Consider the following 27,569-nt stretch of genomic DNA (forward strand, 5'->3'; position numbering starts at 1 on the left):
CTTTCTGGTTCTACACCTAATGTTATCTGTTGGACACAATTGGAAAATGTGGTAAAAACATATAAAGAACATTTTCACAATGATGGTAACTCGGGGCCTCAGACTCTGTGTACTTCTTGTCTGTTGTGACCCCACCTGGTGCCCCAACCTCTGGACCCCAAGGCGCTCTGGCGAAGGAAGACACGGCCGCCTTGGCACCAGGCGCCGGCACAGGGCTGTGGAGGGAGGCCTGTGAGAGTGCCCGCGTCACCCGGGCCAGCTGGGCCAGCGGGGTCCAGTCACCCGCCGAGGAGGGCCGCCCTGGGTAGAACAAGGAGGACCCTGCGTGAGGTCCACTGAGACCAGGTGGATGTTTGCAAACAGCAGGTTGCAACCCATCAGCTGGTTGTGAAATCAATTTAATGAGTCCCGAGTAGCATTTAAAAAAAGAATAGAAGCACCCATTTGTATGACGATCATAGAAATGATGATTTCTATCAGGGTGTCATTCATCACGCTGCGGGCCAGCCCAGGAGAGTCAGCCTCCCCTCTGTGTGTATGCACCGGCTTGGCGTCAGGCGAGCTCTGTGAGGTCTGGGTTGACCTTGTGGCTGGGCATCAGGGGAGGCCCCCAGGAGGTCCGACCCAACCAGGAGGTCGGGTTGAGGCTGTGGGCGGTGTGACACGGGAGAGAAGGTTGGTGGTGCTTCTGCGGGACTCCCCTAAGACCCTGGATAATCACCCCCTCCTGGTGTGTCCCCTGCTTCCTGGGGGCGCAGGCATACCCATTGCCATCCCTCCCTGTCCTGTGGCCGAGGATCGCACACCCTCTGGTCTGGGGGTGGCACACCCATGTGGGGGATCCTGCAGACTGGACGCTAATGACCTAACCCGCATCTTGCTGTAATTTGGAGTCCTCCTGCTTCAGGCTGGGCCAGTTCCTTGTGACACCGACTGGTGCCTGGGCGGGGGCAGCAGACAGAGCGGCCCCCACCCCCCACCCCGGGCAGTGTGGGCTCACGGAGACTTCGCTGCACTGGAGGGGGAATGAGTGCTCGCAGCAGACACTGAGCTGCCCAGGCAGAGGGCACAGCTGTCCTGACGGCAGAGCCGAACATGGGACGGGGTCAGGCCCGGAACATGGCCACAGCATGCAGCTCATGGAAGGGAAGCAAAGCCCAAGGTGGTATTTCCCAAATATGTACGATGAGACACTGCCCAATGCCTCCCTATGTCTTTATCCTGTGTCCCCTGCCCCCGCCCCAGATGTCATGCGCAGCCCCCCAAGGAAGCTGCACAAACCAAGGCCTGCAGGGTCCCGTGTGGGAAGCCCATGTGGGTGTCGGTGTTGATCACCACGGACGAGTCCACCTCGCACTCTGGGGACATGGGGCTGGTGCCCTCGGGGTAGATGATCCCTATGGTGGGTGTGGGGCCCGATGCAGCCAGAGACCCCTGCCCTGCTGTGGGGGCAGCAGACTCCTGTAATGAGCCAGGCCGGGCGCCATGAGCTCTGCTTCCCCGGCAGCTCCACGGTGCTCATGCTCTGTGGGAAGCCGGGGCTTTCCACCCTGAGGGCGGGGTGACTGGTCTGCCTGCCCACACAGCGGGCAGGGGTCTGCGTGACCAGGGCGGGCTCTCCCACCCCCCCAGGTATGGAGGACAAATAGCACTTCTCAGCCTGCTCGGCAGAATCGCTTCTTGGAGCGCTATCTGAAAATAGATCCTCAATTTCACAGGTAATTAGGATCTTCCTCCGGAACACCATTAACCACACCAGCGCCGCGCACCCAGCAGCCCCCAGGCTGTCGTCTGTCATCATCTCGTGGCCTACATCTGGGATGGCCGGGCAGCCACGACGCCTCCCGTTGCAGAGCAAACCCCAACGGCCTGTGGGGCCTCCAGCGCGGTGGGGCTGCGGGCAAGCCTTGGGTCCAGCAGCAGAGGTACCCTCCTCTCCGCAAGCCTGGCCCCTTCTGATTGCTTCAGGCCAGTGAGACAGACTCACACTCTGGACATTCGAATGTGCTCCCACTCTTGGCAGCCTGGTGTTGGATTTGCCTGGCAAGTTCTGAGTGGGGTCAGCCGGTGAGCAGGCTGGTGTTGGGGTGGAGCCCAGAGCAGGAGGCAGGGCTGTGCAGGGCCAGGCATCCATAGGGACAGGCTGTCGAGCTCTGATGGGTGCCATTGGTGGGCAGGTGAGCAGGGCCAGGCGCCAGGACAGACCCGCCATCGGGGGGTGTGCTGGGTCAGCCACAGAGTCGACCTGGGCAACTGGGAGGACAGGGGGAGAAGGTGGACGATGAGGGAGCTCCCACCACAGACTAGATGGCCCCAGGGCAGCCTGGCCACACTCCAACCCGCTTGAACACCTCTGCTCTTCACCCCACCGCGCCCGGAACCCACAGACAACACGGAGGCGATGTGAGTGACCACACAGCGCACAGAGGGCCCGAGCCTCCCTCACGCCGTCCAGAACAGGGGCCCGGGGGCGTCCCGTCAGGACCAGTTTACACTCAGGCAGGAGGGCTCCGTCCCAGAGTCGGCCACGCATGCTGCGGCCCCTTTCCAAATAGCCTCCTTCCGGGAGCAGAGGGTGGACAGGGCAGGGCCGGGCTGGGTGTGCGTGCGGGCCGTGGGGGACCAGGAGGGACCGCCCAGATGGCCGTCCCGTGCTGCCCGCCAGTTTGGGTGGGGAACACCCAGGATTTGCGTTCTAACCTGGGCTTCCAGGGGTTTATGACGGTGTGTTCGTCAAGTCAGGGGAAAGGCACATTGGGTACACTTTGTCAGGTTGACTTAGCGCGGCGCCCCCAACACGCGGGCGCCTTCCCACCCGCGACAGGCTCCTGTCCGTGGAGGCAACATGGCGGCTGTGTCTCCTTGGGCCCCGCGGTCACCGGGAATGGGATGGGAGAGGGGAGAGTGCCCCGGGCACGGCCCCACTGACCAGAGTCACTGGTCGGGGAAAGAGCTGGCACTCCGTGTGGGAGGCGTCTGGCCCTAGTTTTTGGAACTGTCAAGAGGGGAGGGGGCCTGGCACGGCAGGGACGCCGCGAGACCTGCAGACTGGCTCTCTCTCCAACAGTGCTGTGCAGCTCCTTGGCCAGTGTCTGTCCTGGGGGTCCTTCCCGCGGGTGAGCTCCCCACTGTCAGCAGCTGGACTGGAATTTGGGCTGCTTCATGTGGATGCTCCCGGGGAAGCTGCTGCCCCGTGGGTACCTCTGGACAACCTCAAGTGGGCCTGCCAGTGGCCGCTCCCAAGTGGGGTCCTGGGGTGACAGCGCAGCCTCACCTTGCACCTGCCACCCTGAGACAATTCCCCATCCACAGAGGCCGTGAGATGGGACCCGGTTCATGGCCGAGGCTGTTGGATCTGGGACATTCTGTTGGGCAGTGTTGCAGCCGGACCCGGGGGGTGTTGGCTGTGGCTCTGCCTTGGCCTCCCTGGCCACATGCTGCCTCGGGTGCCAGGGTAAGACCAGAGGAGTGAGCATTTTTGGTTGTTTGCTTTTGACTACTTACTAAGAAGCACAATAGAGAACACTGTAGAAAGTTTTAAAAAGATATAAAACACAAAGGTTCTCCCAATCACAATTTAGCAGAAAATCTGATGAAGCCAAGCACCTCATTTGAGTCAGGTTCCACTTCACTTCATATGTGCCACTGTGGATCCTGCAGGTAACTTTCCTCTGCTTGCAGCAGTGAGGAAGGTCCAGGCCTCAGAGAGAATGGACTCCAAGTCCAGTAGCTGTTGAGAGGGGAGTCAGGCAGCCCAGGAAAAGCCGGAGGCAGAGAAGCTATGGCTCTCGGGCTCCGGGTCCCTGGCTGGTGGCCATGTGGGCCTGTCCCCTGCTCCGACAGCACTGGGGGGACAGACCGAGGAGCCCATGGGTCTGCTTTCCAGGGAGGCCCTGGGACAGCGTGCTGCCTGGCCCTGCTTCTAGAACCAGCTGGCGCCCCCTCTGTGGTGAGCAGCTTGTTGCTACCGTGAGCCCCCAGACCCACTTCCACACCCTGCGGGGCTGCACCTCATTGCTCCTGTGAGGACAAGAGCCACAAGGTATGAGCCAACCCCCCCGCCCTAACCATCAGAGCACAAGGCCATGAGCATCCCCGGGGTCCAGGCTTGGAGGGGGCAGTGGCAGGGGCAGGGCTGTCACAGTGTATGTGGGGGACACTCTGCGGGATGGTCTGGAGGACCCATGCAGGTCCTGCTGGCATCTGGAGACCCCTCAGGACAAGGGAGCCCAGCCATGCTCCCAGGACAGCAGGGCCTCTGCTGGAGCTGCCCCTGTAGCCACAGGGGGAGGAGGGAGGAGAGGAGAGGGCAGAAGGGGTAGGGGGTGGGAGGAGGGGAAGGGAGGAGGAGGGACGGAAGGAGAAGGAGGGGTGGGGGTAGGGGGAGGAGAAGGGAGGAAGGGGATGGGAGGGAAGGGAGGGGGGAAGGAAGGGGAGGAGGACAAGGAGCAGGGGGAGGCTAGTACAGGAGAAGGAGGGGGAAGGGAGGGGGGAGGGAGGGGGGAGGGGAGGACCTCTTCTGGGTGCAGGGGTGACAGAGGCAGGACTCCAGGGTGGGGGATGCCCCCACCCGGCCATAAGAGCGTCTCAGGTGACCTGGGAGCTGAGGGGGTGAGGAGCAGAGCGCTGTCTGCAGGAGGGCCTGCTGCCCGTCCACTGCTGGGCTTTCAGAAAAGGACACATGGCACGGCCGACAGGGCCCCAGGTCCTCGAGTGTCTCTTCTCTGCGGGGCTCGTGGTTGCAGCAGAGCTCTGCCAGCTGGGGGGCCATCAGATGGGGTGGGGTGCAGGCGGCCACCCCATGAGCCTCCCACCTCCCAGGGTCTGCATGCCCACCCGGCAGGGCCTCTGGGGCTCAGAGGTGAAACGCGGCCTTGTTGCCGTCGGCTTCGGCGTGGCTCCTTCTCCGACCTTCCAGGCTGTGCAGACACATGACGCGGCGAACCAGTGCCGGGTGAGAAATGGCCTCATCGTGTTTCAGTCCTGGTGATGCTGTGGTGGCCATGGCAACTGCCGGCCCCGTGAGGCCAGGGGCGCTCGTGCCAAGCTCCAAGCTCTGGGGGGAGCCTTGCAGGACCTGGAGCCTCGCGTTGTGGATCAGCATCCGGCTTCCCAGGCACCCAGCAGCCTAACCTCAAAGTCAGATTTTCGGCGGCTGCAAGGTCCCTCTGCTGCTCGCCCTGGCCCTCAGCCCACTGCCCACCCCAGTCCGTGTGTCTGTCTGTGTGCTGGCTGGCGGTTCCCAGAGCGTGAGGTTCGGGCGGTTGGGGCTCGTCCTGAGCAAGTCCGTGGCCACAGGAACAGGGCGCAGGCCATGGACGGGAAGGGACCAGCAGGCACTTGGGGGCTGTGAGTGCCACTCATGTCCTGTCTAGGCCAACACTTGGACAGGGTTCAGGGGTTGGGGGGGCTGGGCTTCGCTGGGGGATGCGGAGCCTACTGTGTCACCACGAGCCCGGGGCCCCAGGCCTCCGTCCCACATGCCGTTTTCAGCTCCTTACGTGCCTTTCCCCCCGCGTGGGCCTGCTCAGCCAGCCGTCAGAGACACTGGGCGGGTCGTTTAGCAAGAGCCAAGATCAGTGCAGGCCTCCCACGGGGAGCCTGGGTCAGGCTGGGCACGTCCTGGAGCTGTGGTCCTGGAGCTGGGCTGGCCGGGACACAGACCCGGTGATTCAGGACAAGCTGCCATGCGTCACAGAGGCCTGAGGTGTCTCCCTAGGTGTGACCGGCTGAAACTCAGCTCCACCAACAGCAGGTTTTCCACTCGCTTTACCAAACCTGAAGTTCACAGGATAGAAGCCTAATTGGCGTTTGGCAAAATCTACCCAGAATTTCCACGTGTTTCCCTCCTCCCTGTGTTTCTGGGGATGTCACAGCAGCTGCTCCTCCAGAAGCCCCGGGAACCGGCCCTTCCAGCCCCACAGCCCCTTCCCATTGCTCGCCCCACCCTGGCCACTGTACTTCAGGTGAGCCGTGGGCAGAAGCAGGACCCTGGAGCGGCCTTGCCTGGATGCACACGTGTGCGGAGAGGGCTTCGAGGGGCGCCGACGCCCAGAGCCTCCCGACCCACTGTGCAGTGCCAGGGGAGCTTGCTCTCCAGTGGCAGGGGCCATGCTGCCTGGGGTCCCCAGCCCGGGGGGTGGGTGTCAGGAACACGAGACTGCCTGGTTGGCTGGCTACTCACCCGTGCTGCCCAGGAAGGTGGTCTTGGCGACGGAAACCTGGCAGCCAGGACCAAAGCCACGTGGTCTTCAGGCCTTTCCGTTCTTGTACGTGGTGAGCCAGCAGCAGGGGTGTCCAGGTGGCTGGTCCCGTGTGGCCCTGGAAGGGGGGCCAGATGAGCTCCTTGGACTTTGAGGGCTGGACGTGGGACAGCACATGGGTGCCAGGGCCACTGGATACCTCGGCCACTTCTCTGATGAGGCGCATGAGGTTTAAAACACAAATGAGGAGCAGCGTGCAGGGGGCAGCAGTGCCTCAGGTGGTCTGGCCGTGCTGGCACTGCCCATGGAGCTAGGGTTCGCGGTCAGTGCAGAGTGTAGGACTTGCTCCTGCACCCCTGCCTCCCACTCTGCCCCAGGCGCCCCCGCTCCTGGAGGGCTCAGGGAGGTCATGGGGGCAGAGCCCGAGGCAGCCAGTGGCACAGCTTGCATTTCTGTGCTTTCCTAGAAAACTCACTTTTCTTAGATCAAATGAGGATTGGGAAGAAAGATCATGGTACCGAATAAAGTCACGTTTATTTTATTCAGTCATCTTCTGGATAAATGACTGGCTTCCCCCTGCCTTGCAAGAAAATGCTCCAGGATGGCAGCAAGAAGAGAAAGGAGGGAGGGTGGCAGGAAAGACGGGGCCCAGGAGGGGCTGGGGTGCGCAGGGCCGCCGGGGGTGTCCTGGAGTGGGAGAGGAGCCACACGGCCACACAGGTCAATCTGCTGGGGGCGACGGCGTAGAGGGCCCACCGGGAGCACGCACCTCATCTGACCCCTGGCCACCAACCCCCTGTTGGGGGTCAAATGGCATCTCCCCCAGGACCTCAGCACACAGCCTGATTGGGACATGGGCTGCTACAGGTGCCTCAGCGAAGACGAGGCTGTGCCAGGCTGGGGGCCATCCTTAGGGAGGGTTGGCATCCTTGGAGGGCAGGGGAGTGCGTAGGAGGAGGCCCCTGACAACACAGGCAGGAACGGAGCACCCTGAGGGCTTCGGGCAAGCCCCAGAAGCTGGGTGGGGCCTGGACAGACCCTTCTCCACACCTGCTCTGTACGTCTCGCTTGTGCTCTGTGAGAGACAGGGTACTGTTAAGGCTGCCCGGGGTGGGGACCATGCGGAGGCAGCCCCAGGACCCTGGCATGGCCTCTGAGGGCCCTCCATCTTCCTATCCTCCCCCTGCTGCCCTTCATGGTGCAGTATGGTGTCTGGGCGTGGGCTAAGCCAGGGAGCCCACTGGGATTGCCATCATGCTAATTGGACCTAATGTGCCAAGGTTCCTGGGCAGGTCCTGACAGGAGACACTCGAGGAGAGTGACAGATGGGCAGAGCAGCACCACACAGTAGATGAACGCCCCCCCCCCCCCCAATGCAGGTGGCTCTTCTGGTGGAGGGTGGACAACGCCTGCTGAGCCCCCGGCGGGACGAGGATCCAGCACCCAGAGCCCAGGACAGGGCGTGGCTGCGGGGGACTTCAGGCACTGGCACAGGGGAGGCTACTGCTGGAAGAAGGCAGGTACCTGCGGGCTCAGGCCCCGGGAGCGCCAGGTCCCATCCCCACCCCACATGGCCTCCCCGCATGGCCTCCCTGCGTGGCCTGGGCGCCTGCCTGCAGGCTCATTCTACCACAACCCCTGGAGGATCCCCACGGACGCCCTGTCCCAGCCCACTGGCCTCTGGGGATCCCACCCACCCCCTTACTGGCTTCACGCCACGTCTCCACAGCCCCCTCGTTGGAGCGTGCCGGCGCCCCACTTCCCTCAACCCCAGGATAAGAGCTGCCTGCCCCAGCTGCGGGGCCCGAGCCCCCTCTGCACACACACTTCATGGCGGAGCCTTGTGTCTTCGGCAGACAACGTGCTCCTTCACCAGGGATGACGTCTTCCCGGTCTTGGCCATGTCGGAGGCGCCTGTGTGATGGCAGGGCCTCATGCACAGTGGCTCGCATCTGCCCGCCTCAGTAAGGAAGGACATTGCTCACAGCACAGCTCCCAGGCCAGCATTTCCTGGGACATGGTGCAGGTTCTGAGGTGCTTGCTCCCTGGAGCCCCTGGGCCCTTCGCCGGCCCCCAGCCTTGGACGGTCCAGCCATGGACACCATCGGGACCGTGTTAGGGGCCACTGCAAGGCACTCTTCATGTAGCATGCCCAGTCAGGGCAAAGCCAGCAAGTCCCAGGGCTGTCATCACCACCACTGAGCAAAACTCAGGCAGCAGCACTGGATGTGACCAGGTGGGCGTCTACACGACAGCAGAGAGGGTGCCGGGATGCAGCTGCGGCAGGGCCAGCCTCACGGTGACAGACGGGCCTGGACAGCGTCCTGCACAAACGTGGAGCAAACCCATGCACCAGGAGTCATGCACCACCGTCCGTGACTGTGTCCTCAGTGCTTCCATCCTGACACGACTGTCTGATAACTGCAGGGACAGGAGCGAGGAGAGGAGAGGCCTGGGTGGGAGGCCCTGCACCCTGGGAGCATAGCCACCTCCCTGCAGGAGCACAGAGGCAGCAGCTGCCAGGGCTGGATTGGCACCCGCACGCTGTGAGGCCCCTGCTGGCTCTGAAGCCCGATGGCGCTGTATACCCTGTGTTCCCCAGTGGCTGCAGGGCCCCTGCTCCAGGCCAGCTCACGGCCGCCTAATACGCAGGCACCAGGCTCATGGACAGCCCATGGTGTAGGCGGCGCTCTGGGATGACCCCTCCTTCCTCTCAAGCCCAGGGGTGACCCTGCTGTGCCCCCCGGAGTCCCCTTCCTGCTGTGGGTCCACTGCCATCAGACGGCCCTTCGTGGGCTCTCCCCAGCCTTGCCTGTCAGGGGCCCCGTGCCCAGGATGGGCCTGCGGGGACAACCCCTGGACAGGCCTGCAGGTGGCTTGTCCCGGACATGCATCAGAGCACTGGCAGCTCCTTCTGAGTGAGGCTGTGTGGACAGGGCGAGGCCTGCAGACAGTGTGCCTTTCATGGATGAGAAGAGGGCTGGTGCGGCAGCGGGGGCCTTGTGGATCCATTTGTGCAGAAACCAGAGCCTGGCCCCTGGACAGGGCTGCGTGGCTGCCAGCTGCCCCAACACTGCGCCTCCCCGTTGTGACGCAGGGGCTCCGTCTGTTCTCCGCTTCCCTTGGCGCATGTTTGCTGAGCACCTGCTGTGAGTGGCAGGTGAGGCCGCACAGTTTCTGGCCCCTCCTTCCCGGGGACACCAGGACTCAGCACAGAGGCGTCAGGAGTGGAGCTGGGGCCCCGTCAGGAGATGCCTGCAGACCCCGCTCCTGCACTGAAAACCAGCCCTTGCTGTGCGGCCCGGACATCCCTCGCGGTCTCCGGGCCTCTGTCTTTGGCCTGAGGCCGGCAGGCGGACGTGCATCCCAGAGGCTGATCCTGAGGACCCAGGCCGCCTGGCAGGAGGCGCGTCCCCGACCAAGTGAGGGGATGGTGTTGTCTGAGCGCAGCTTGGGACGAGGTCAGGGGGAGGCCCGGGGGTCAGAGAGGCAGGGCCTTCCCTCCCTCGGGTCTCACACCGACTATCACTGCGTTTAGGCTCCGGGAGCTCCCGGCAGCTTTTATTAAACTGTTTGCAATGTAAACAGTGAGCTCTTAGGCTCCAATTTTCTAAACTCATATGTGAAGCTAAACAGACTTGGCCTCAGGAGTTTTGGCGACGTGGACCCCGTCTCGGCGCCAGCCCGTGCGAGCCATGGTGGGTGAATGTGCTTCGCAAACCACAACTTTAGTGTGAAAAAAATACCGCTCGCCCACCAAGACGAAAGATGGAAAACAACGCACCTTTATTCCACGAACAAAGCACACACTGATGGGTCGAGTCGGGGCACGCTGGGCACACAGCGTCCCAGGGAGCACGTCACCGTCCCAGCACACCTGGCTGTCAGCAGAGCCAAGCACCCGCCGTGGATGTGTTTTTATCGAGCCCCCAGGCCCAGGCACCGTGGGGCAGGGGTCTGTCCTTATACCCGCTCCCACCCCTGGCCCAAAGTGCCCTGACCGCTTCCACCCTGCGCCCCGTGGCCTCCTCACTCCCTGGTGTGTCCTGGGCACAGACCCCTGGTGCACCGGGTGCTGGAAACCAGTGCAAGTGGCGGTGAAAGACACGAGGCCTTGGAAGCATGAGCTCTTCAGCCAGGAAAGGTTTGACTCATGCACTTCATCAAAGCACTTCTTCAACGAAAGTGAGTCACCCCGAAGGCTCGGCGCTCAGGAGAGCCACTAGCTGGCGACGTGGCTGGGGGTACGCAGGGCATGGCAAGCGGACCAGGGGACAGGGCTGCAGACAGGCCTTGGCTCTGAAGCACAAAGGTCACCCTATGGGGGCCTGACCCACACGACTGTGCCCTGTTCCACCGCATGAAGGGCTCCAAAGGGGGCAAGTGGAGGAATGGGGAGGATGCGCCTGGAGCCACCAGCCCTGACTTGGGGGGATGGGGGCCATGACCACAGGGGCAGAGGAGCCTAGGGCCAGGGCATTGCCCCATGCAGGACATGGCCTACCCTTGACATTGTCCCTCTTCTGAGCCTTTCTCTGGTCCCCTGGCCCAAGGGAGGCCTTCTGCTCTGGTCTTTGGGTTGCCCCTTACACCTGCTGCACCTGAGGGGAGGCCAACTCTGTTGGTCAGCTGGCTGGGTTCCCACCTGACTGGCCAAGGCCCCAGTGGTGGCTGCTGGTAGCCACAGCTTTAGGACTAAGGGAAGGTCTGGACTTGTGTGAGACACATGTCAGCCGAAGCAACGGTGTATCAAGTGCCTTCTGCAGGCTGGCCTGGGGGACAGGGTGGGGGATGTAGAGCTGTTGGTCGGGCCGCAGTGACTGAACCCTAAGTCTGGCCCTGGGACCGAACGAGCTTGAGGCAGACCTGACTCGGGGTGGTCGCAGGCCCCGGGGTGCTGGGGGCAGAGAGGTAACTGGGGCACAGGCATGGGGCAGGATACTAGGAGGGCCGCCGCCCAAGCCCACAGCAGGGCTGCCCTCTCCAGGACGTAGTGTCTAGCACACGCCTCTGCATGTCGGGTTTGGGGCCCACGCACAGACGCAGATTCTGGGCTGTTGGGAACGACAAACAGGAAAACATGGGAATGTAAGGAACGAGGTATTGCAGCTGGAACCTTGCCTGCTCTGGGGCTCTGATGGACATGGCTCCCGCTCAGGCCCCATCCCCTGTGGCCTCCTCAGTGCCCCACCCCTGCCCCCAAGTGCACAGGATGAAGTCCCTGGAGGGTCACCCCTCCCCAAGGGCCTCCCATCTGGGCCTCTGGGCCCACGGGAGCACCAGGAGATCCAAGCTGAGGGGAGCTGGCCGTCTATCACCAGTGCCCAGGACAGGAGGGCAGCCTGGCCGAGGGCACCTGATGAAAAGACTGAGGGGCAGAAAGAATGAGTCCTCTGGGGCCAGCCCCTCAGCCGGAGTCACATCTGCCTGGAGACGACAACCAGCAGACACAAGGAAACCCAGATCTGGGCGCCACAGGAAGGGCACAAGAAGGGTCCGTGACCCCAGCAGGGAGTAGTCATGGGGCCCAGGAGAGGGTGAGCTGTGGAGGGTAAGGGTAAGCTCAAGGGACCCCTGTGGCTCAGACAGCCTATGGGGACAGGGAAAGGAAGGCACACTTCCTGAGACATCAAGACCCAGACCCTTCACCCAGGCTGAGTTCCTCCCCCTCAACTGCTCAGCTCTTCCTGCCAGATGTTCATCGCTGCCTCAGTTTACTGACTGTGCTTTAGGCAGAGCCTGAATTAATCAAATCAATAGAACTGCTCTCAGGGCCTGCCTGCCCCAATCCTGTGAACCATAGCCTTGATGGGCCCTAACACACTGTGTAGTAGGATAACAGACTCAGCAACAGCTGTGTGAGGAGATGTGGGTGCAGAAACATGTAAAACACGTCAACTCAGTGGGAATAGATGGATGGAGAGAGGGGTGAGTGGATGGACGGATGATGAGTGGATGTGTGGGTGGACGGATGGGTGGATGAGTGGGTGGATGGGTGGATTAGTGGATGGCTGGATAGACGGACTCATGGATGGATAGGTAGGTGGGTAGATGGATGGATGAGTGGAAGGGTGGATGGATGATGGATGTGTGGATGGATGAGTGGGTAAGTGGATGGGTGGATAAGTGGATGGGTAGATGGATGGATGGGTGGATGGGTAAGTGGATGGATGGATGGATGAGTGGAAGAATGGATAGATGATGGATGCATGGATGGATGAGTGGATAAGTGGATCAAGGGGATCAAGTCCCACGTCGGGTTCCCCGCATGAAGCCTGCTTCTCCCTCTGCCTATCTCTCTCTCTCTCTGTGTGTGTCTCTAATAAATAAAATCTTAAAAAAGAAAAACAAGTGGATGAACCAGTGAATGAAGGTCAGATTCTCCCTGTAAAGCATGAGCACAGTGAGAAAGTCCTGGAACCTTACAAGTTACCTCTGAGACATGTCCCCCCTCCAACCCAGTCTCAGTAACTTCATCTGTAGACGGGGCTTTTGACCTGCCTTGTCTTCCTCACAGGAGGGCTTTGAGGGTCAAAGAGGTACAGCACCATTGAAAAGCACTTTGAAAACTATAGTTGAACTATGTGCATGAGCTGTGCATGAGCTGTGTGCGATTATCACCTAGATTAAGTGGAATCTAAATTAGTGAAAATTTTGGGTGAGAGGTATACTGCTTAAAAAAATGCTTTATTCCTTTCAAGTATATGTAGTTATAGGCACTAATTGCTAAAAGTGTATTTCCGAGTTGAAGTCTTGCTGGGCCTATTTCAATGAATAGGGTGAAAATCTCGCAATCAGTAGCCTTATTTGCCTGCAAACAATGAACATCCCTAACGTCCTTCAAATTGTTGTGTAAAACTAACATTTAAATCTTGTTTTAAGTGATTAAATTGCCTGGCAAACCCCTTTCTCACTAAAAAAGTTGAAGAGTGAACTTGAACCAGCCAAATATCATTAGCGTCCCATCATCCCACGTTCCATACTGAGGTAGTCTCGGCTGATGTTTTTCGGGTACAGGGCACGAGAACACAGAAGGTAGAAACATCCACAGAATACTGTGATCTTCATTTTCTGGCCATAAACCTAGATGCGCTGACAGCCAGTTTCTGGGTTTGCGCTATTTGGGGTGAGAGGGAGGACAGCTGTCCCTGTGGAGTCGCTTGACCTTGGAGAGGCTACGAGGTGCACCTGGCAGAGTCCTTGAGCTCCGTGCAGGGAGCATCATGTGCAGGGAGCACCGAGCCTGGTGCAGAGTGTAGTAGGTGCAGAGTCCTCATGCAGGGGAGCTTGGCACAGACATCAGTCACAGAGGCGATGTGACATCAAGGCCGTGAGGGAAGTGTTCCCACACCACCTGAACGCATACCTGTTTCTGCCTCTCTGCTGCTTTTTACAAAAACTATGAAAACCTGTCTCTTGTTTGGGATCCTTTTGTTCTTCCTCCAAGTAAAAAGCATACTTGGCAGCTAGGGCTGCTTTTCAGCCTCTGATGCTTTCCCTTCCGATTAAAATTAAGTGGGGCCCCCAGGCATATCTCGTGATCACAAGCCACTCTCTTGGCCAGACATGCTGTTCTTACGTGAATAGCGTCATTGTTACACAGCCCCAAATGCAGGGAATGTGGAAGAAGGACTAGTGCCCCCATGACAACAGGGCCTGTGAACAGTCAGGCACCACAGCTTCTGTGTCCAGGAAGGTGGACCTACAGGGGCTACAGTCACCCTCTCACCCCAGCAAGCAAAAAATGGGGAAAATCTGTGAAATGTGTTAGTCAACCTCAGGCAGTGAGGGTCAGCGGCCCCTAGACGGGATGGAGGAGGAGGGGCCACCCAGCCTGGCGGGGGTGCAGGCGGCAGAAGAGGGAGCCGCCAAGGGTGGTTTGGGTCCATGTGTACACGGAAGGAGTTCCCAAGGCCAGGCAGAGAACCTCTCTGGAGGATTCAAGGGGGCAGTGCCTGGCCTCCCATAAGGCCCCCAGAACAGGACCTACACAGCTCAAAGGGCACCAGGCCATGTTCCCAGAAGGGTTTTGTGTTAGTAGTAGGAATGATTATCCCAGGACTGAGTGCTGCTCTGGTCCTACCCACCGGACCTTAAAGGCTTCCAATTCTCCCCAAATTTATCTTAGGTTTAATATAATCCCAGTAAACACCCAACATGGCTTCTTGCAGACGTAGGTTTATTGTGAGATCTGTATGGAGGACATAGGCCCTGGGATATGTCACTACAGCAGTGTTGGGAAGGGACATGAGGGAGAAGTTACTTGGTGGGACTTTGAGACTCACAGGAGTGCAGCCGGCCTGGGGCCAGCAAGGGGCTCGACCTGCAGGTCGGAGGACAGAAGAGAGAGAACAGTTCTTAGGCTTGACACCAAGGGCACGACCCATCAAAGGAAAAGCTGACAAACTGTGCCTTGTCTAGAAATGAACAGTTCTTCCATCATGAAGATGTGTCAAGAGGCTAGAAGACAAGCTACAGACTGGGAGAGAATATTTGCAGACTATGGATCTGGCGATGGTCTTGTGCACATAGGATGTATAAAGAGCCCCGGGGACCTGGAGGTAAAACAAAACCACAACAATCCCACCAGAAAACGTGCAAAGACGCAAAGAGACATCTCACCAAAAAGGCTGCACAGACAGCAGGTAAGCCCACGAGAGATGCCGACACTTGTCACCACGGCCGGGAGAGCATTTAAACAGAAGCCACGAGTCAGCATACTCTGGCCAGCGTGGCTGGATGAGGACATCATCACCCGCAGGTTGCTAGAGGAGATGGAAACGGCAGAGGAACTCAGGAGAGTATGAGGTCGCACTTGCCCTATGACCCTGCATCTGCCCCTCTCCATCCTTCACCCTGGGGAAACTAAACAGGTTCACCAAAACCCCAAGTGAAGACTTACGTGTGCAATGTCCAGGGTGCTAGTTCAACGCAGCCAGAGCACCCGGGCGGATGTGCAGACGAGCCGGTCCTCCCTCCTATGGGATCAGACTCGGTGAGAGAGGACAGACTGTAGGTCTGCAGCTCGCTGAGCCAACAGAAGCCACTCTCGAAGGGCTATGCGCACACGATTCCGCTGATGATGAGTATGGGGGGGAAGCGAGTGGTACAGGGCAGGGGGGGAGATGGCATGGCCAAGACCAGCGTGTTGGCGGCCATGAGATCTGTAGGTGAGGCAAGATGGTGTGCGCGTGCACACACGTGTGTATGGGCCTGTAAAACCGTGAAATCTGAGCAAGTTCTATAAATTCTACCATTGCCAGTTTCCTGTTATTTCTGTGAAAATACAGTGAAAATCCAGTGGGACCTCTTTGTACATTTTTTTGGGCAATTTCTTGGGAATCTATGATTACTTTAAAATAAAGTGGGGCCGCCTGGGGGGCTCAGCAGTGGAACGTCTGCCTTTGGCTCAGGTTGTAACCCCGGGGCCCGCAGGGAGCCTGCCTCTCCCCCTGCCTGTGTCTCTGAGTCTCTTTCTGTGTGTCTCTCATGAATAAATAAATAAAATCTTAAAAAATAAAAAAAATAAAGAAAAATAGACAAGATAAAGGCTTTTCACAGATACTAAAGCTGAAATAACTTCCCAGCAGTAGAGCTAAATTTCAAGACATGTTAAAGGAAGCCCTTCAGGAAGAGGACGGCAGGCAGGAACCTCTGTCCACGCGCAGCAGCGGCCAGCCCGGGGACGGCAGCTACATAGGGAATAATGTGGGATATTTATGATTTTTTTTTTTTACTTAAATCTCTTTAAAAGATGATTCGCTCCTTGAAGGAAAGTAGCAGCCACAGGCTGTGGCCTTTGTAACATGTGCAGAGGGAGACGTGGGGCAGGAGCCGCGGCGGGGCCTGGGAGCAGAGAAGAGGACTCGGCCTGGCGCAGTGGCCGGGGTCTCCACGTGCGTCACCCGGGTCACCCGTAGACTCAGAACCACCTCGGAAGCAACTGGACAAAGAGCTGCAGCTTCTCCGACTACGAGGCGGAAAGACACAGGATCAGAGCAAACACTCAGCTTGGGGCACAAGAGGACGGTGAGGAGGGAATGGCTGGTGGGACAGACAGCAAGTCACCAGTTGGTGGGTTTAAATCTGCGACACTGGGGATCCCTGAGTGGCACAGCGGTTTGGCGCCTGCCTTTGGCCCAGGGCGCGATCCTGGAGACCCGGGATCGAATCCCATATCGGGCTCCTGGTGCATGGAGCCTGCTTCTCCCTCTGCCTGTGTCTCTGCCTCTCTCTCTCTGTGACTATCATAAATAAATAAATTGAAAAAAAAAAAACTTAAATCTGCGACATTGGTGATTCTACTGCTGGTGATGGCCTCAGTGACCTCTGTCCACAGGCAGACCGACACCGCACAGTAGGTCGGCCGCCCGCATCCTGCAGGAAACTTACTCTGTGCACAGCTGCGAGGCCTAAGGTCGAGACTGCTAGAGACGCATGCGCCCTGACACAATCCGCAGATTGCTATTGGACTGGGTCGATGCCAGAGCAGAGATAAAGGGAGGCGTCCTAATAACAGATGGGGCGGCTAACCTGGAATGTAGACCTGCTCTAAATAACCCACCACCCACGTCTGTGGTGGGAACCTACGGGCCGTGAGGAGCAGTGGACACACGCGCGGCGGGGTGCTCAGCATTCCCATCCCTACAGATCCGGGCCCCGCGGGCAGCCGGGGTGCCTGTGAGCATCCACGGAACACGCCACCCAGCGACTTGCTGTGCGTGTGTGCATCACGAGCTCACAGACAGGTCCCGCCCTGCAGCTTGGACCGCAGCACGGCCTCCGTCAATACAGAGTGTCTTCTCATGAAGTCTGTTTCCTAGACCATCACCGCCTCGGTCCCACGAGCTGCTGGGGGCAGCGAGGGCGCCCAGGGGCAGAGTGCGGCTCAGAAACCAAGGCCGTGGGGTCAGGACGCAGATGGAGAGAATCACGGTCACTGTGGGCACCACGGCGAGAGACATGCAGTAAAGGATTGTTGGGGACACTTTAGGCCAACGGATTCCACAAACTCAGGGGAGACGGGCAGATTCCCCGAAAGACATAAATGACCAGAGTTTGACCAAATGACCAATAACCTGAACGACACCGCATCCAGTGAGGAAACGGGGTCTTCGGGTCCAAGTCCGCCAGCTGCCAGCTCCCAGAGACACAGTCTTCCCCACTCTTCCCATGAGCTGAGGGCAGGGTTTCCAGACCCCCAAACCCAAGGAGGAACAGGTGTGAAGGGGGCGCCTGCCTGGTGCCTTCAGTCCTCAGGGAGCTCACCCCCCATTTCCAATGGCACCGCCTGGACCTGAGGGCAGGACGGTGGCTTCTCGGGCTAACTGTAGGTGGGGCATCCCACCAGCCTGGGTTTGGATGTAGTGGGAGGTGAGGCTGGGCCTGGGGGCGGGTTCTGGGAGGTGGGGGTCATGCGGCCATTGCTGCCAGCAGGACCCCGTGGCTGGCCCCTTGACCAAGGACTCCGTGCTTTCACCGTCTTCCACCCGACTTGAGCAGCACCCATCATCTCCCCACTGGAAGAGGCCTGCGCCGTAGGAATGCGCTGGCAGCTATGGACACCCGCACTCGCCTGTGAGCCTGGCGGCAGTGTCATCCCTGGCACTGTGCTGTAAGGATGGAGGACAGTTGGGGGGGAGGCCCAGGCCAGCAGAGCCAGAGGTGCCGGGACGGCATGTGCACCTGCGTGGCTGCAGACTGACTTCACATGGCCTTGAACCATGGTACCTGGTCTACCGCCAGGTAATGCCCAGGAGCTGTGGCAAGGCCGTCCTCACTCTGTGGCTACAACAAGCCCACCCAGGCCCTGGCTGCGCCATCAACCCTCCGTCAAGGCTCAGCAGTGTGCCATCACCTGAGGATGCCAGTTCCCAGGAAACAGAGATGCCCTCAACCCAGGGCGGCCAGCACCCTCCCACCCCAGGGCATCACTCGGACATAGCTTCACAGCACCGGGATGACCGTCTAATGGTAGAGCCTGGGCCTCCTGGGGCACAGAGACAAGACCCCAGGGCCGCGCTCTGGGGATAGGCCTTGAGTGGGGAGGGTGCCTCCAGGAGCCCCCAGACGACAGGCCCTTGGAGACAAGTTGCAGTTGTTCTGCGGGCCACACTTGGTCCAGGGGGTTGTGTGCACAGCAGCGTTGTCACAGGCAGGCCCCTGGGGCAGCAGGAGCTGTCTGTGCACCAGGTCACACAGAAGGGGTGCCTGGCGGCGGGAAGGGTGATGGCCGCTCCATCCTTCCAGGGGATGGCAGCTGCCTCCAACATGGGTCCCACTGGCACTCCCCCAGGGAGCATGAGGGGTGGGCGATCGTATAGGAGGCTGTGACCACCACGCCGGTCCTGTGGGGCCGCAGACCTGCCCGGCTCTGTGCCCCGGTGGTCACAGACACAGGGCCCGTGAGAGACAGCCACAGCTGTAGGTCAGGCAGCGCAGGGAAGGGCCAGACTCAGAGCGCTGGGCCACGGGAGCCTCGGGGCAGCCGAATGTGCTCACTCCTGTGACGGCGGTCACCTCCACCCATTGCCCACCATGTCCCTCCACGCGTGCGTGTGTGAGGTGACCTAGCACCGAGGCCCTGGGTGCCCCCCCCCCAAAGCTCAGAGGTTTGCGGCCCACCCTGGAGGAGGCACGCGAGCCCAGCCCACTTCCCACTGTGGCATAACCGACAGTTACTCATCTCATCCTAACTTAATTTTTTTGGCATCAAGAATTACAGATAGGACGTGCTTCACATGTGAGATGGCAAATTAGGTTAGTGCTCCCGCGTCTGTCTCAGGGAAGCCTGATTGTAAAACCAAGAAGGGAAAACCATTCTTCAAAACTAAGACAAACAACTCCTGACGCACCTCAGCCTCACGCTGCCAGTGGGGGGCCAAGCCTCGGACAGAGACTCACACGGAAGCCTGTCCATGGGGTTCCCAGCAGCCCAAGGCGGGGTGGCCGCCGATGGCGCTCAGTCCACTCGTGGCAGGACAGTTTGGCCATGACAAGGGGCGAAGTCCTGAGAGATGCTGTGCTGTGCGTGAATCCGAAGACCACAGTGTGCAGTGGAGGAAGCAAGGTGCAGGGCTTCCTGCTGTCTGGGTCCCACCATGGGGGTGCCCAGGGCATGTCTATGGAGGCGGGATTGACAGCGCTGGTGGGGCTGGGGCAGGGTGACTGAGGGTGCCGGGCTGCCGTCTGGGGTGATGAAACCATGGGAAACAGATGGAGAGGGGAGTCGCACAGCACTGTTGACGTGCGCCCAACTGTGCACTGTAAGACGGCCAACTTCATCTTACACGAACTTCATGTTAAAAAGTGTGTTTGCACAGAGGCCCTTTGCCTTGTTTAGACACCAGCGTCGGCGCAGGCTCCACGTCCAATGTGGACACACTTCTGGGAAATGTGTAATTACCGTTGTGCAGACACCGTCCTCATGGTGTCATCGGCCGACCCCCTGCACAGGGTGTCACAGGTTTGCAGAAGCAGAAAGTTACCACAGGGCCTCTCCTAGAAGAGAGGCTGGGGTCACGGAGTCTCCCCAGCTGGGGACCCCGCCTGCTCAGATCAGGGGACGGCCTTGAAATGAAGAAGCTGAGATACTAGGATCTGTTTACCTGCATTTGGTTACGAGAAGACACCGGTGTTTACTGGACTTTGGTCTCACACTTGGGAAGGGCTGGCACCCAGCCCCTGTGGGATGTGAGTGGCTCTTAAGCTGCCGAGGCTTGGCCAGCTCCAGTCAGCTGACCTTGTCCTTGGCTCCCCAGGGGAGGTTCTGGTCAGTGCAGGTGGGGGTAAAACCCATCAGAAGTGGGCCCTTGGGCGTGTTTCCCTTATTTTACAAGATCACCAAGAGGAAAGGAAACTAAGAAAATGGGCATCTGCAGAAGTACCACCTCTTTGCAGAAACCATCCCTTATTTTGTGGATTCATATTTTTGCCCCTGGAATATAAATTCCTATTGTCAGGAGTGGGGGTGGTGGTGCAAAACTCGCTTTGAAATCAAGCTTCCAGGCCATTCTTCGGAGGCCAGTCCAGCACCGGTGGCCCTGCACCCAGCACCGGTGGCCCTGCAAGCCTGCTCTCCAGGTGGATGGAGCTCCTGGTCCTCTGGCAGCCAGCGGCTCTGGGCTCTGCAGCCTGCGCCGTCCTTGGTCACTCGGCCATCTTCTCTGCAGACCCTGCCCACCACCTGGCCCTGTGCCCTGCTGCCCGGCCCACCTGCTTGAACAGGCACTGGCTGACCACACATTCTAGGTGATGCAGATTCCTCTAATACTTTGCCTCAATCTTAGCAAAAGAAACAGGAAATTTCTCATTTCATAAAGTCCTAAAAGCAGGATATCGTTTCTGACAATTCACAATTGAATTGCTGGAGAAGTTCTGGGTCTCACTCTGGTTTTACAAAGTGGATTTGGGCAGGAAGAGGGGCCGAGTGGCCTCTAGGGGCAACACCCAGGGCTGCTCTGACGTGCTACGTGGTGATGTGGTGATGGCAGTGACGGTGATGGCCACCCTGCACATGCACACCCCCAGCCCTGGCCACTCTTCTGAGCTCACGGGAAAGCTCCCTGTGCACGGGACCTGGCTGAACGTTTCCGAGGTGCTATGTTCACAGTGTCCTCTTCTGTGAACATGCAGGATGGGAAACCCACTGCAGGAGGAGGTGCCCAGTGGCACTGGGGCCACCCTGTGAACAGCACGTGGCTCAGCTGGCAGTACAAGGACCCACAGCAGAAAATCCCTTAGAACTGACCAGAATTATCCGCACGGGTAATGAATCACTGGCACACTAAGATTGTCCAGCAAAAAAAAAAAAAAAAAAAAAATATATATATATATATATATATATACTTTATTGGATCTATTTCCTAACTACAAGGACAGCGGACACGAATACCGAATGGTTCCTTTCCATACAACAGCCTATTAGAAGATTCCATGCGAGTCCTAGGACGCTAAGGGTGGGCTAGGTTCTGGGTCATGTCTACATGGAGCCACAGTCACGTGCAAATGCTACAAGTATGGCTTTTGGGTTGGTGTCCCTTCTGGAAGTCAAACAACAAAGACACAGAATCGAACAGAAGAACATCTTTAAAATAATTCTGCAGGAGAGCTTCCTCCACCGTGACATCATGTTTGATTACTGTGACTTACAACCTCCACCCGCGGGTACAACCCAGTCATGTTCCGTGAGAGGGCATCAGCTCCTAAGGCACAGTCATCGGGTTAGACATGTTTTAATTAAACCATGCTTTTTGGTTATGTGAGACGACCGGTCACTGCTAGTCATCATGTGTTGTAAGCTGTTAATTGTACAAATGCAGCAGGAGCGAAGCTTACACTAACCTACGTATTAACAGTCGGTAATCTGGAACATACTATGGGCGTATGAAAATGTTTTTGGTGATTGTTTTCCTAGACGAAGCAGAGTTATAAGGCTTCTGTGAAGTAATAATCTTAGAGCTGAACAAATATATTATACTCCTTTTGCGATGGTACTTTCAGTTGCTTTCCTGTCTGCTGGGTGGGGACGCCTGGGTCCTGAGAATGCACCTCTGCTGATGTTCTGACACACTGGGCTAGCGGCACCACACGGGACCGCACAGACCTGCCTGAGGGGACATGGGTGTCTGTGGACGCGGCTGCAAAGCCCAAGTTTTGTCTCAGATGCATTTTCCAGAATGGATCCTGGTTATTGCCAATACACAGCCCTTGACGGGCAGGGACCACACATCACCAACTCTGTTTTATTTGTCCATAAATATGAGCCTACGTGTGTACATACATGCAAATGCAGCATCTGTCCTGTGGCAGACAGACTTCTTTTTTTGTCCAGCGACCTGTCTTGTGCTATCATCTTACTTGTGCTACGTTCAAAGCCAGATTAGAAACAACACCCTAGCATGCTACAGCGAACAGTACTACGGTTTCAGTAACACAGGGGAGGGAGTGGGTGATGAGGGAGAGGTCAGAATGGAAGATCCCTAAAATGCACTGGGTAAAGAAGCAGATTGCATGTTGCAGCCCAAGGGAAGCCAAGAAACAGCAGGAAGCACGTGTTAGGCTCTCCTCACAATGCCCAGCTTGCCAGTATTCTAATTTATCACAAAAGAGACAAAGCTTTGCGACGAAGCGTCTTTACAGCTTTTGCTCCTGCAAATACTCTCCTGGTAGCAGACTTGACACTCCATCCTATGGCGCACCCTGATGCTGGGCTCTGGGTAATAAGGCACTTCCAGTGCTGAAGTCCAGGGGTGCCCGGGGTGGGGTGGGGGGACCCATGCAAGGCACGCACCCTGCCCCCTCCGGTCTTCCTGTGATGAGGAGGCGTGGCCGGTCCTCCCGGTCACAGAGCTGCTGCTTTGAGCCCGTGATGAGAATCTTGAGTGAGCTGGAGCTCCGACCGGTACCAGGCGTGTGTTCCGTGTACTTAAAGTCCTTTCGCCAGAGCTCGACCATCGGCGGCTAAGCCCACACCGTGCGGCTTCGGGGAGTAACCTGTGGCCAGCTACGATCGGATGTTGGTGCTGGAGAGATCGTTCCGTATTATTTCATTTACTGCAAGAAAACACAAGAGATAAGCCATTAGGGAAACACAGCTCTGGCTCAAAGTCCGTAAGAACCAGAGGTCCCATCAGCCACGCATTCAGCTAGTTACGGGGAGCTTGTGGGAAGGGTCCCCTCCTTCCTGCTTCCCGCCCCTGGCCTGGGCCTGCGCTGTCCTGGGCCAGCAGCACCGAAGCTGCCCAGGACCCAGCTCAGTGACCGCAGGGGCTGGCGGTGGCTGCGTCACCACTCCCATCCAGAAACATAGTCACAACCTGACCCTAGCACTGTGGGCCCCAGGGGGAGGGGCCAGGCGCTGGTCCAGTTGCGGGTGCCCGTCCTCTCCAGGCAGGAGCATGCAGCTGGCGTCTCCACGGGCGGGGCCGGCAGAGGTGCCCCGTGGGGGAGGCACATCCCTGAGGTCCATGCTCCGAAAGCCCCTCTCCCTGGTCTGCTTGTTGGATAGGCTGCGTCCGACAGGAGGGCCACGCATGGGGCGACCTGGGCCTCCCTTTGTTTGGGCTCTTCCTTCATTTCTGTTTCCTTGTCCATGTCCACTATCAGCATGTGGCTTTTGGCAGCAGGAGAGGAAATGAGCAAAGCTGGCAAAGGCCATCGTGAGCAAGCTGCACAACATCCCTCCCTCCACCCTGATGGGCCCCCAGATAGGGGACGTGTCCCCACGGCCCACTTTCCTAACAGAACTGGGGGGCGGAGGACACGGGCTCACGTCACGGAACTGCCCAGGCTGCCCTCCGCCACCCAGATAAAGTCCATGTGTTTCTGCAAAGGCCCTGGCGTGTCCCAGGCAGCTTCCTGCAGCAATTAGCTGGCACACCTGTCATCGCCTCCACTCCCCACCCCCCGAGTGCCCTTTCAACACCCCCCACTATTATTAAGAAAAACAGTAATAAAATGTGGTTGGGGCAACCAGGAATTGTGTCACGGCTGCTGATAACAGAGCCCAGTGGCACCAGCTGCACAGACAGGAGCCCGACTGCAAACCTGCTGGTCCACCCGCCGCCTGGCAAGGGAACCATCCAGGGTGGGGGGGGGTTCGCTTAATACAAACACCAGAGGTGTACAGCAGCCCGGGGTGGGCACACCGCCAGCCCACCTGCAGAGGACACATCTGCCTGGGACACGGATGTGATGCATGACCACCGACATGCAGCCACACCTTCTTTTGAGGGTGGTGTTGACCTTCACGCACAGAACACGGGCAGGGGCCGTAGCCACCTGGGTGGCCGTGACCCCTCCCAGTGAGCCACTAATGAGGCAGTAGCGAAACCCAGGTGCTTGAGCGGCTCTCAGGACACCTGTCCCTTAGCGTCCCAAGGGCAGCTCGGTTAGCTGCAGGCGGTCTTGCCCTGATACCCTGGCCGCGCGGTGGCGCAGGGCCCCCCAGGAGAAGGCAGGGCAGCAGCTCCCGTCCACTCATGGCTCCTGGGTCCCCGCCTGAGCACGTGGCCCTCCCCGGCGTTCCGGGGGCCTCAGGTGCCGTGTCTTCCCGGCTCCTGGAGTGCAGGCAGGGAGGCGACAGGCACGGGACACCAGACGCAGTCCTACATCTTCCCGCTTCACTCCTTTGGCCTCTGAGAGTCATGTGTCCAATTTCTACTTCGCAAAATGTGTTAGGTCAAACAACGTTTAGACAGAGAAAACTGACAGACCCTGTGTCACAAGGACAGCACCGTGGTAGCAGAGGCTTCCCAGCAGGGCAGGCAGGTGCTCACGGCGCCCACAGAGCTTGTGGCCGTGGTGGGTGCAGCCCTCATCTCGTGCCAGGCGTGGGCACAGTGGCTCTTTCTCAGCTGCTTCACTCTACGCAGGAGGCTGGGGGGGCCTGGGGCAATGGTGGCTCCCTGCCCCACGGGGGGGCGGCTATGGGTGGGTGGACAGGCTAGCGCTATGGGTACACATGGGGCCAAGGGCTCCACACTGGGTGCAGATGAGGCCACCTGTGCAGGCGCAGCATGGACAGGATGCCCCCGAGGGACGCGGCTGAACAGAGTCACCCACACCAGACGGGGTTTCCTGCTCATTCCCCTGCAAGGACGCCTGGTCTCAGATCTGAACCCGATCCCATAAGAGCAGACACGGGATGCAGAAACAGTTCTTGGGGGGACTCACGTTGGGGAAATGGGGTTCAGGGTAATAATGATGGGGATGTGGGGGGCCCTGAGGGGTTATATTGATGGGGTCGTGGGGGGAGGTCTGAGGGGAATAAGGTCGGGAATATGGGGGGAGGTCTGGGGGTAATAATGACTGGAATATGGGGAGAGGTCAGAGGGGTAATTATGACAGGAATACAGGGTGGGGAGGTCTGAAGGGTAATAATGATGTTCCGAATATGGGGGGAGATCTGAGGGGTAATAATGATGGGAATATGTGGGGAGGTGTGAGGGTAATGACAGGGATTATGGGGGTGGGTATGAGGGTAACGACAGGGATTATGGGGCGGGTCTGAGGGGCAATAACGATGGGGAATGGTGGGGAGGCTTCAGCAGGAAAGCCAAGAATCTAGCTCCTCGGGGTTATAGAGACCATAGGAAAAAAATAACACGTTTGTAAGAGAAAAGGGGAAGCAGCATCTAAGTGGGCTTCCCCTCGCTGCCCACCAGGGCACCTGAGCCTGGCAGGGGGAGCCCGCTGTGGGTGGCAGCAGGGAAGTCCCTGAGTGTGTCCTGAGCCAGGGGCCCTCCTGTGTCCTGGTGCCTGACCTGATCTCTGTGACCCCAGCCTGGAGCCCAGGAAGGTTGGGGAGCGCTGGCAGTACTCCTGCTCCGTTGCCAGAGTCTGTGCTGTCTGAGGAGCCGCGCAGCAGCGGTCAGTTGGACAGGACAGGCCATTGGTGCCCCTGTGGCCCAGGTCGGCACCATCAAGTAGGGTTGGGACAGGCCAGGCATCTTAGGAGCACACTCGAGAAGTAGCACACATGTGCCAGTGCCCTGTGGGCACTGCCCTAGGTGCCCCTCCGGACCGTGTGGGCGGCCGACGGGAAGGGGGGTGGCTGCCCAACTTGCGCTGCAGACCCACACAACTGTGCACATCCCCGAAGACAGGACGGCTGCAGAGCCACGCTCCTGGCAGATAGTCGGCGCCATGGCCCTGCAGGGACCACCCTGAAGGTTCCCGGCCCCAGTCAGACGGTGCCCAAGGGCTGAGCTTGTTGGGGTCCTGCCACCCCTGGCCTTTCCCTGGCCTCCCACGTCTCTTCCATGAGGTCACGGTTCCGGGTCCCTGTGAGTGCGCGGCCGCCCCCAGGGGCTCTGTGCTGTTATTTTGGGGGTGGCTTTCTCTGTTACAGTTTCCCACAGAGTCTTCTCTCTACTGATACTTTCCATCTTCTTATTCAGCTTTTCCACCGACACCAAGGGTTTTTTCTCTGTAGAAGGTATTTTGAACTGCAGGTAACATGTGACCCTCACAGCCTGTCAGAGATGTGAAAGAGGAACCTTCGCTTGGCTTCGTGTCAGATGTCCCTGCAACAGGATGTGGCGAGCTGCTAGACCACAATTTAATGTAATGAGAAAAGTTGTTTCCCTTATGTTTAAGTTTTCTCTAAAATGCTCCCAAGGTGGAAACTACTGTTTTTTTCCTAAGACTTATGTGGCAACTTGAATTCTCATTTTAATCTGGGACATGGAGGCAGGCTACATGCGCACACACATGCGCACACACGCACACACACACGCGTGCACACAGCACCTCTTTGTGCACAGCCAGAGTTGAGTGAAAAGAAAATTAGTATTTTTTTTCACATTTAAAAGCTAAAATGTACAAGGTACAGGCAGAGCTCTTCACCTACACTTACAGCATCTGCCAATACTCACCGTATTCTTCTGACCACCCCACAAAATCTCTTGGCTATTTATAAATTAGATGTGCAAATTAACTAATCAGGTGAAGCATTCTTTTTAAAGCAAAATCTTTATACTTTCACACAGTGAGGCTTTTTTTTTTTCATCACCATTTTGAAAAAATTGAGCTTAAACCCTCATGTCCTAGTAAAATGCCCTCACTTCACCCATGGGCTTCACTCAGGGGCCCTTGACTGATTTTCCTGAGGCCATGTGACCCAAGGGGGTGGGGAGGGTCTAAATCTCATTTTTATGAATTTTCCTTCTCATTTCTGGATTCTTGGTTTCTGAAAGCAGTGGAGGATCTCAAAGCAAACTTTAAGGAATGAGCCGCACGGCTTGTGGGCCTGGCAGCGATGCTGTTCCCCTGCCCCTGGCTCTGAAGTGGGGGCACGTGTGCAGTCGTCCACAGGTCTGTGAGGAGGGGAGGAGGACGTCATTGTGATGGGTTCTGTAAATGGAGAGTCTGCAGGAGGGTCAGCAAATGGCAACAGGGGCCGTCGGTCCCAGTGAGGAGTGGAGGCCACCTGCGTGCCCCCAGCCCAGGGTTGGCACTCCCGCCGGCCGATCTCCCCCCTCCCACTCCAACTCTACACTCTGCCCATATGTGTGGCCTATCCAGGCCTGCGGGGCTGCTCAGCACACAGAGCCTGGTGCCTGGGTGGGAGACGCTGAAGGCAGAGCCATTCCCCCACTCCTGGGGGCACGCATCTCTTCCCAGCAACGCCAGCCCAGCCCCAGCCCCAACACAGAAACATGGCACTGTCTTCTGTATAACTACAGATGATTTCTTCAGCCATTTCCCCTGGACTAGCTGGTATGGGACTTAACAACTTTTTTTTTAAAGAAGGAGAAGAGGCAAGCCACTGAGGGCCCAGCTATCTTCCCCGCAGTGTAGGAACAGACAGCACATGCCAGCTCTTCCTTGGAGCCACCACAAACAGCAGCGGGCACTCACCGC

At 58.4% G+C, this 27,569-nt stretch overlaps 1 protein-coding gene across 2 annotated transcripts in view; it reads right to left on the reverse strand.

Moving 5' to 3' along the window:
- Window positions 1-21,033: 21,033 nt before the first annotated feature.
- Window positions 21,034-27,569, reverse strand: part of LOC129514485 (nuclear factor of activated T-cells, cytoplasmic 1-like) — a 96,756-nt gene continuing 90,220 nt past the window's right edge. For both annotated transcript variants that reach the window (XM_055333079.1, XM_055333078.1), the window contains one exon: window positions 21,034-22,757. In XM_055333079.1, the coding sequence (XP_055189054.1) occupies window positions 22,755-22,757 (3 nt within the window). In that variant the 3' untranslated portion in view covers window positions 21,034-22,754. The remainder of the gene's footprint in view (window positions 22,758-27,569) is intronic.

Source organism: Nyctereutes procyonoides, unplaced genomic scaffold (assembly GCF_905146905.1).
Source record: "Nyctereutes procyonoides isolate TBG_1078 unplaced genomic scaffold, NYPRO_anot_genome, whole genome shotgun sequence".
NCBI classification, from domain to species: domain Eukaryota; kingdom Metazoa; phylum Chordata; class Mammalia; order Carnivora; family Canidae; genus Nyctereutes; species Nyctereutes procyonoides.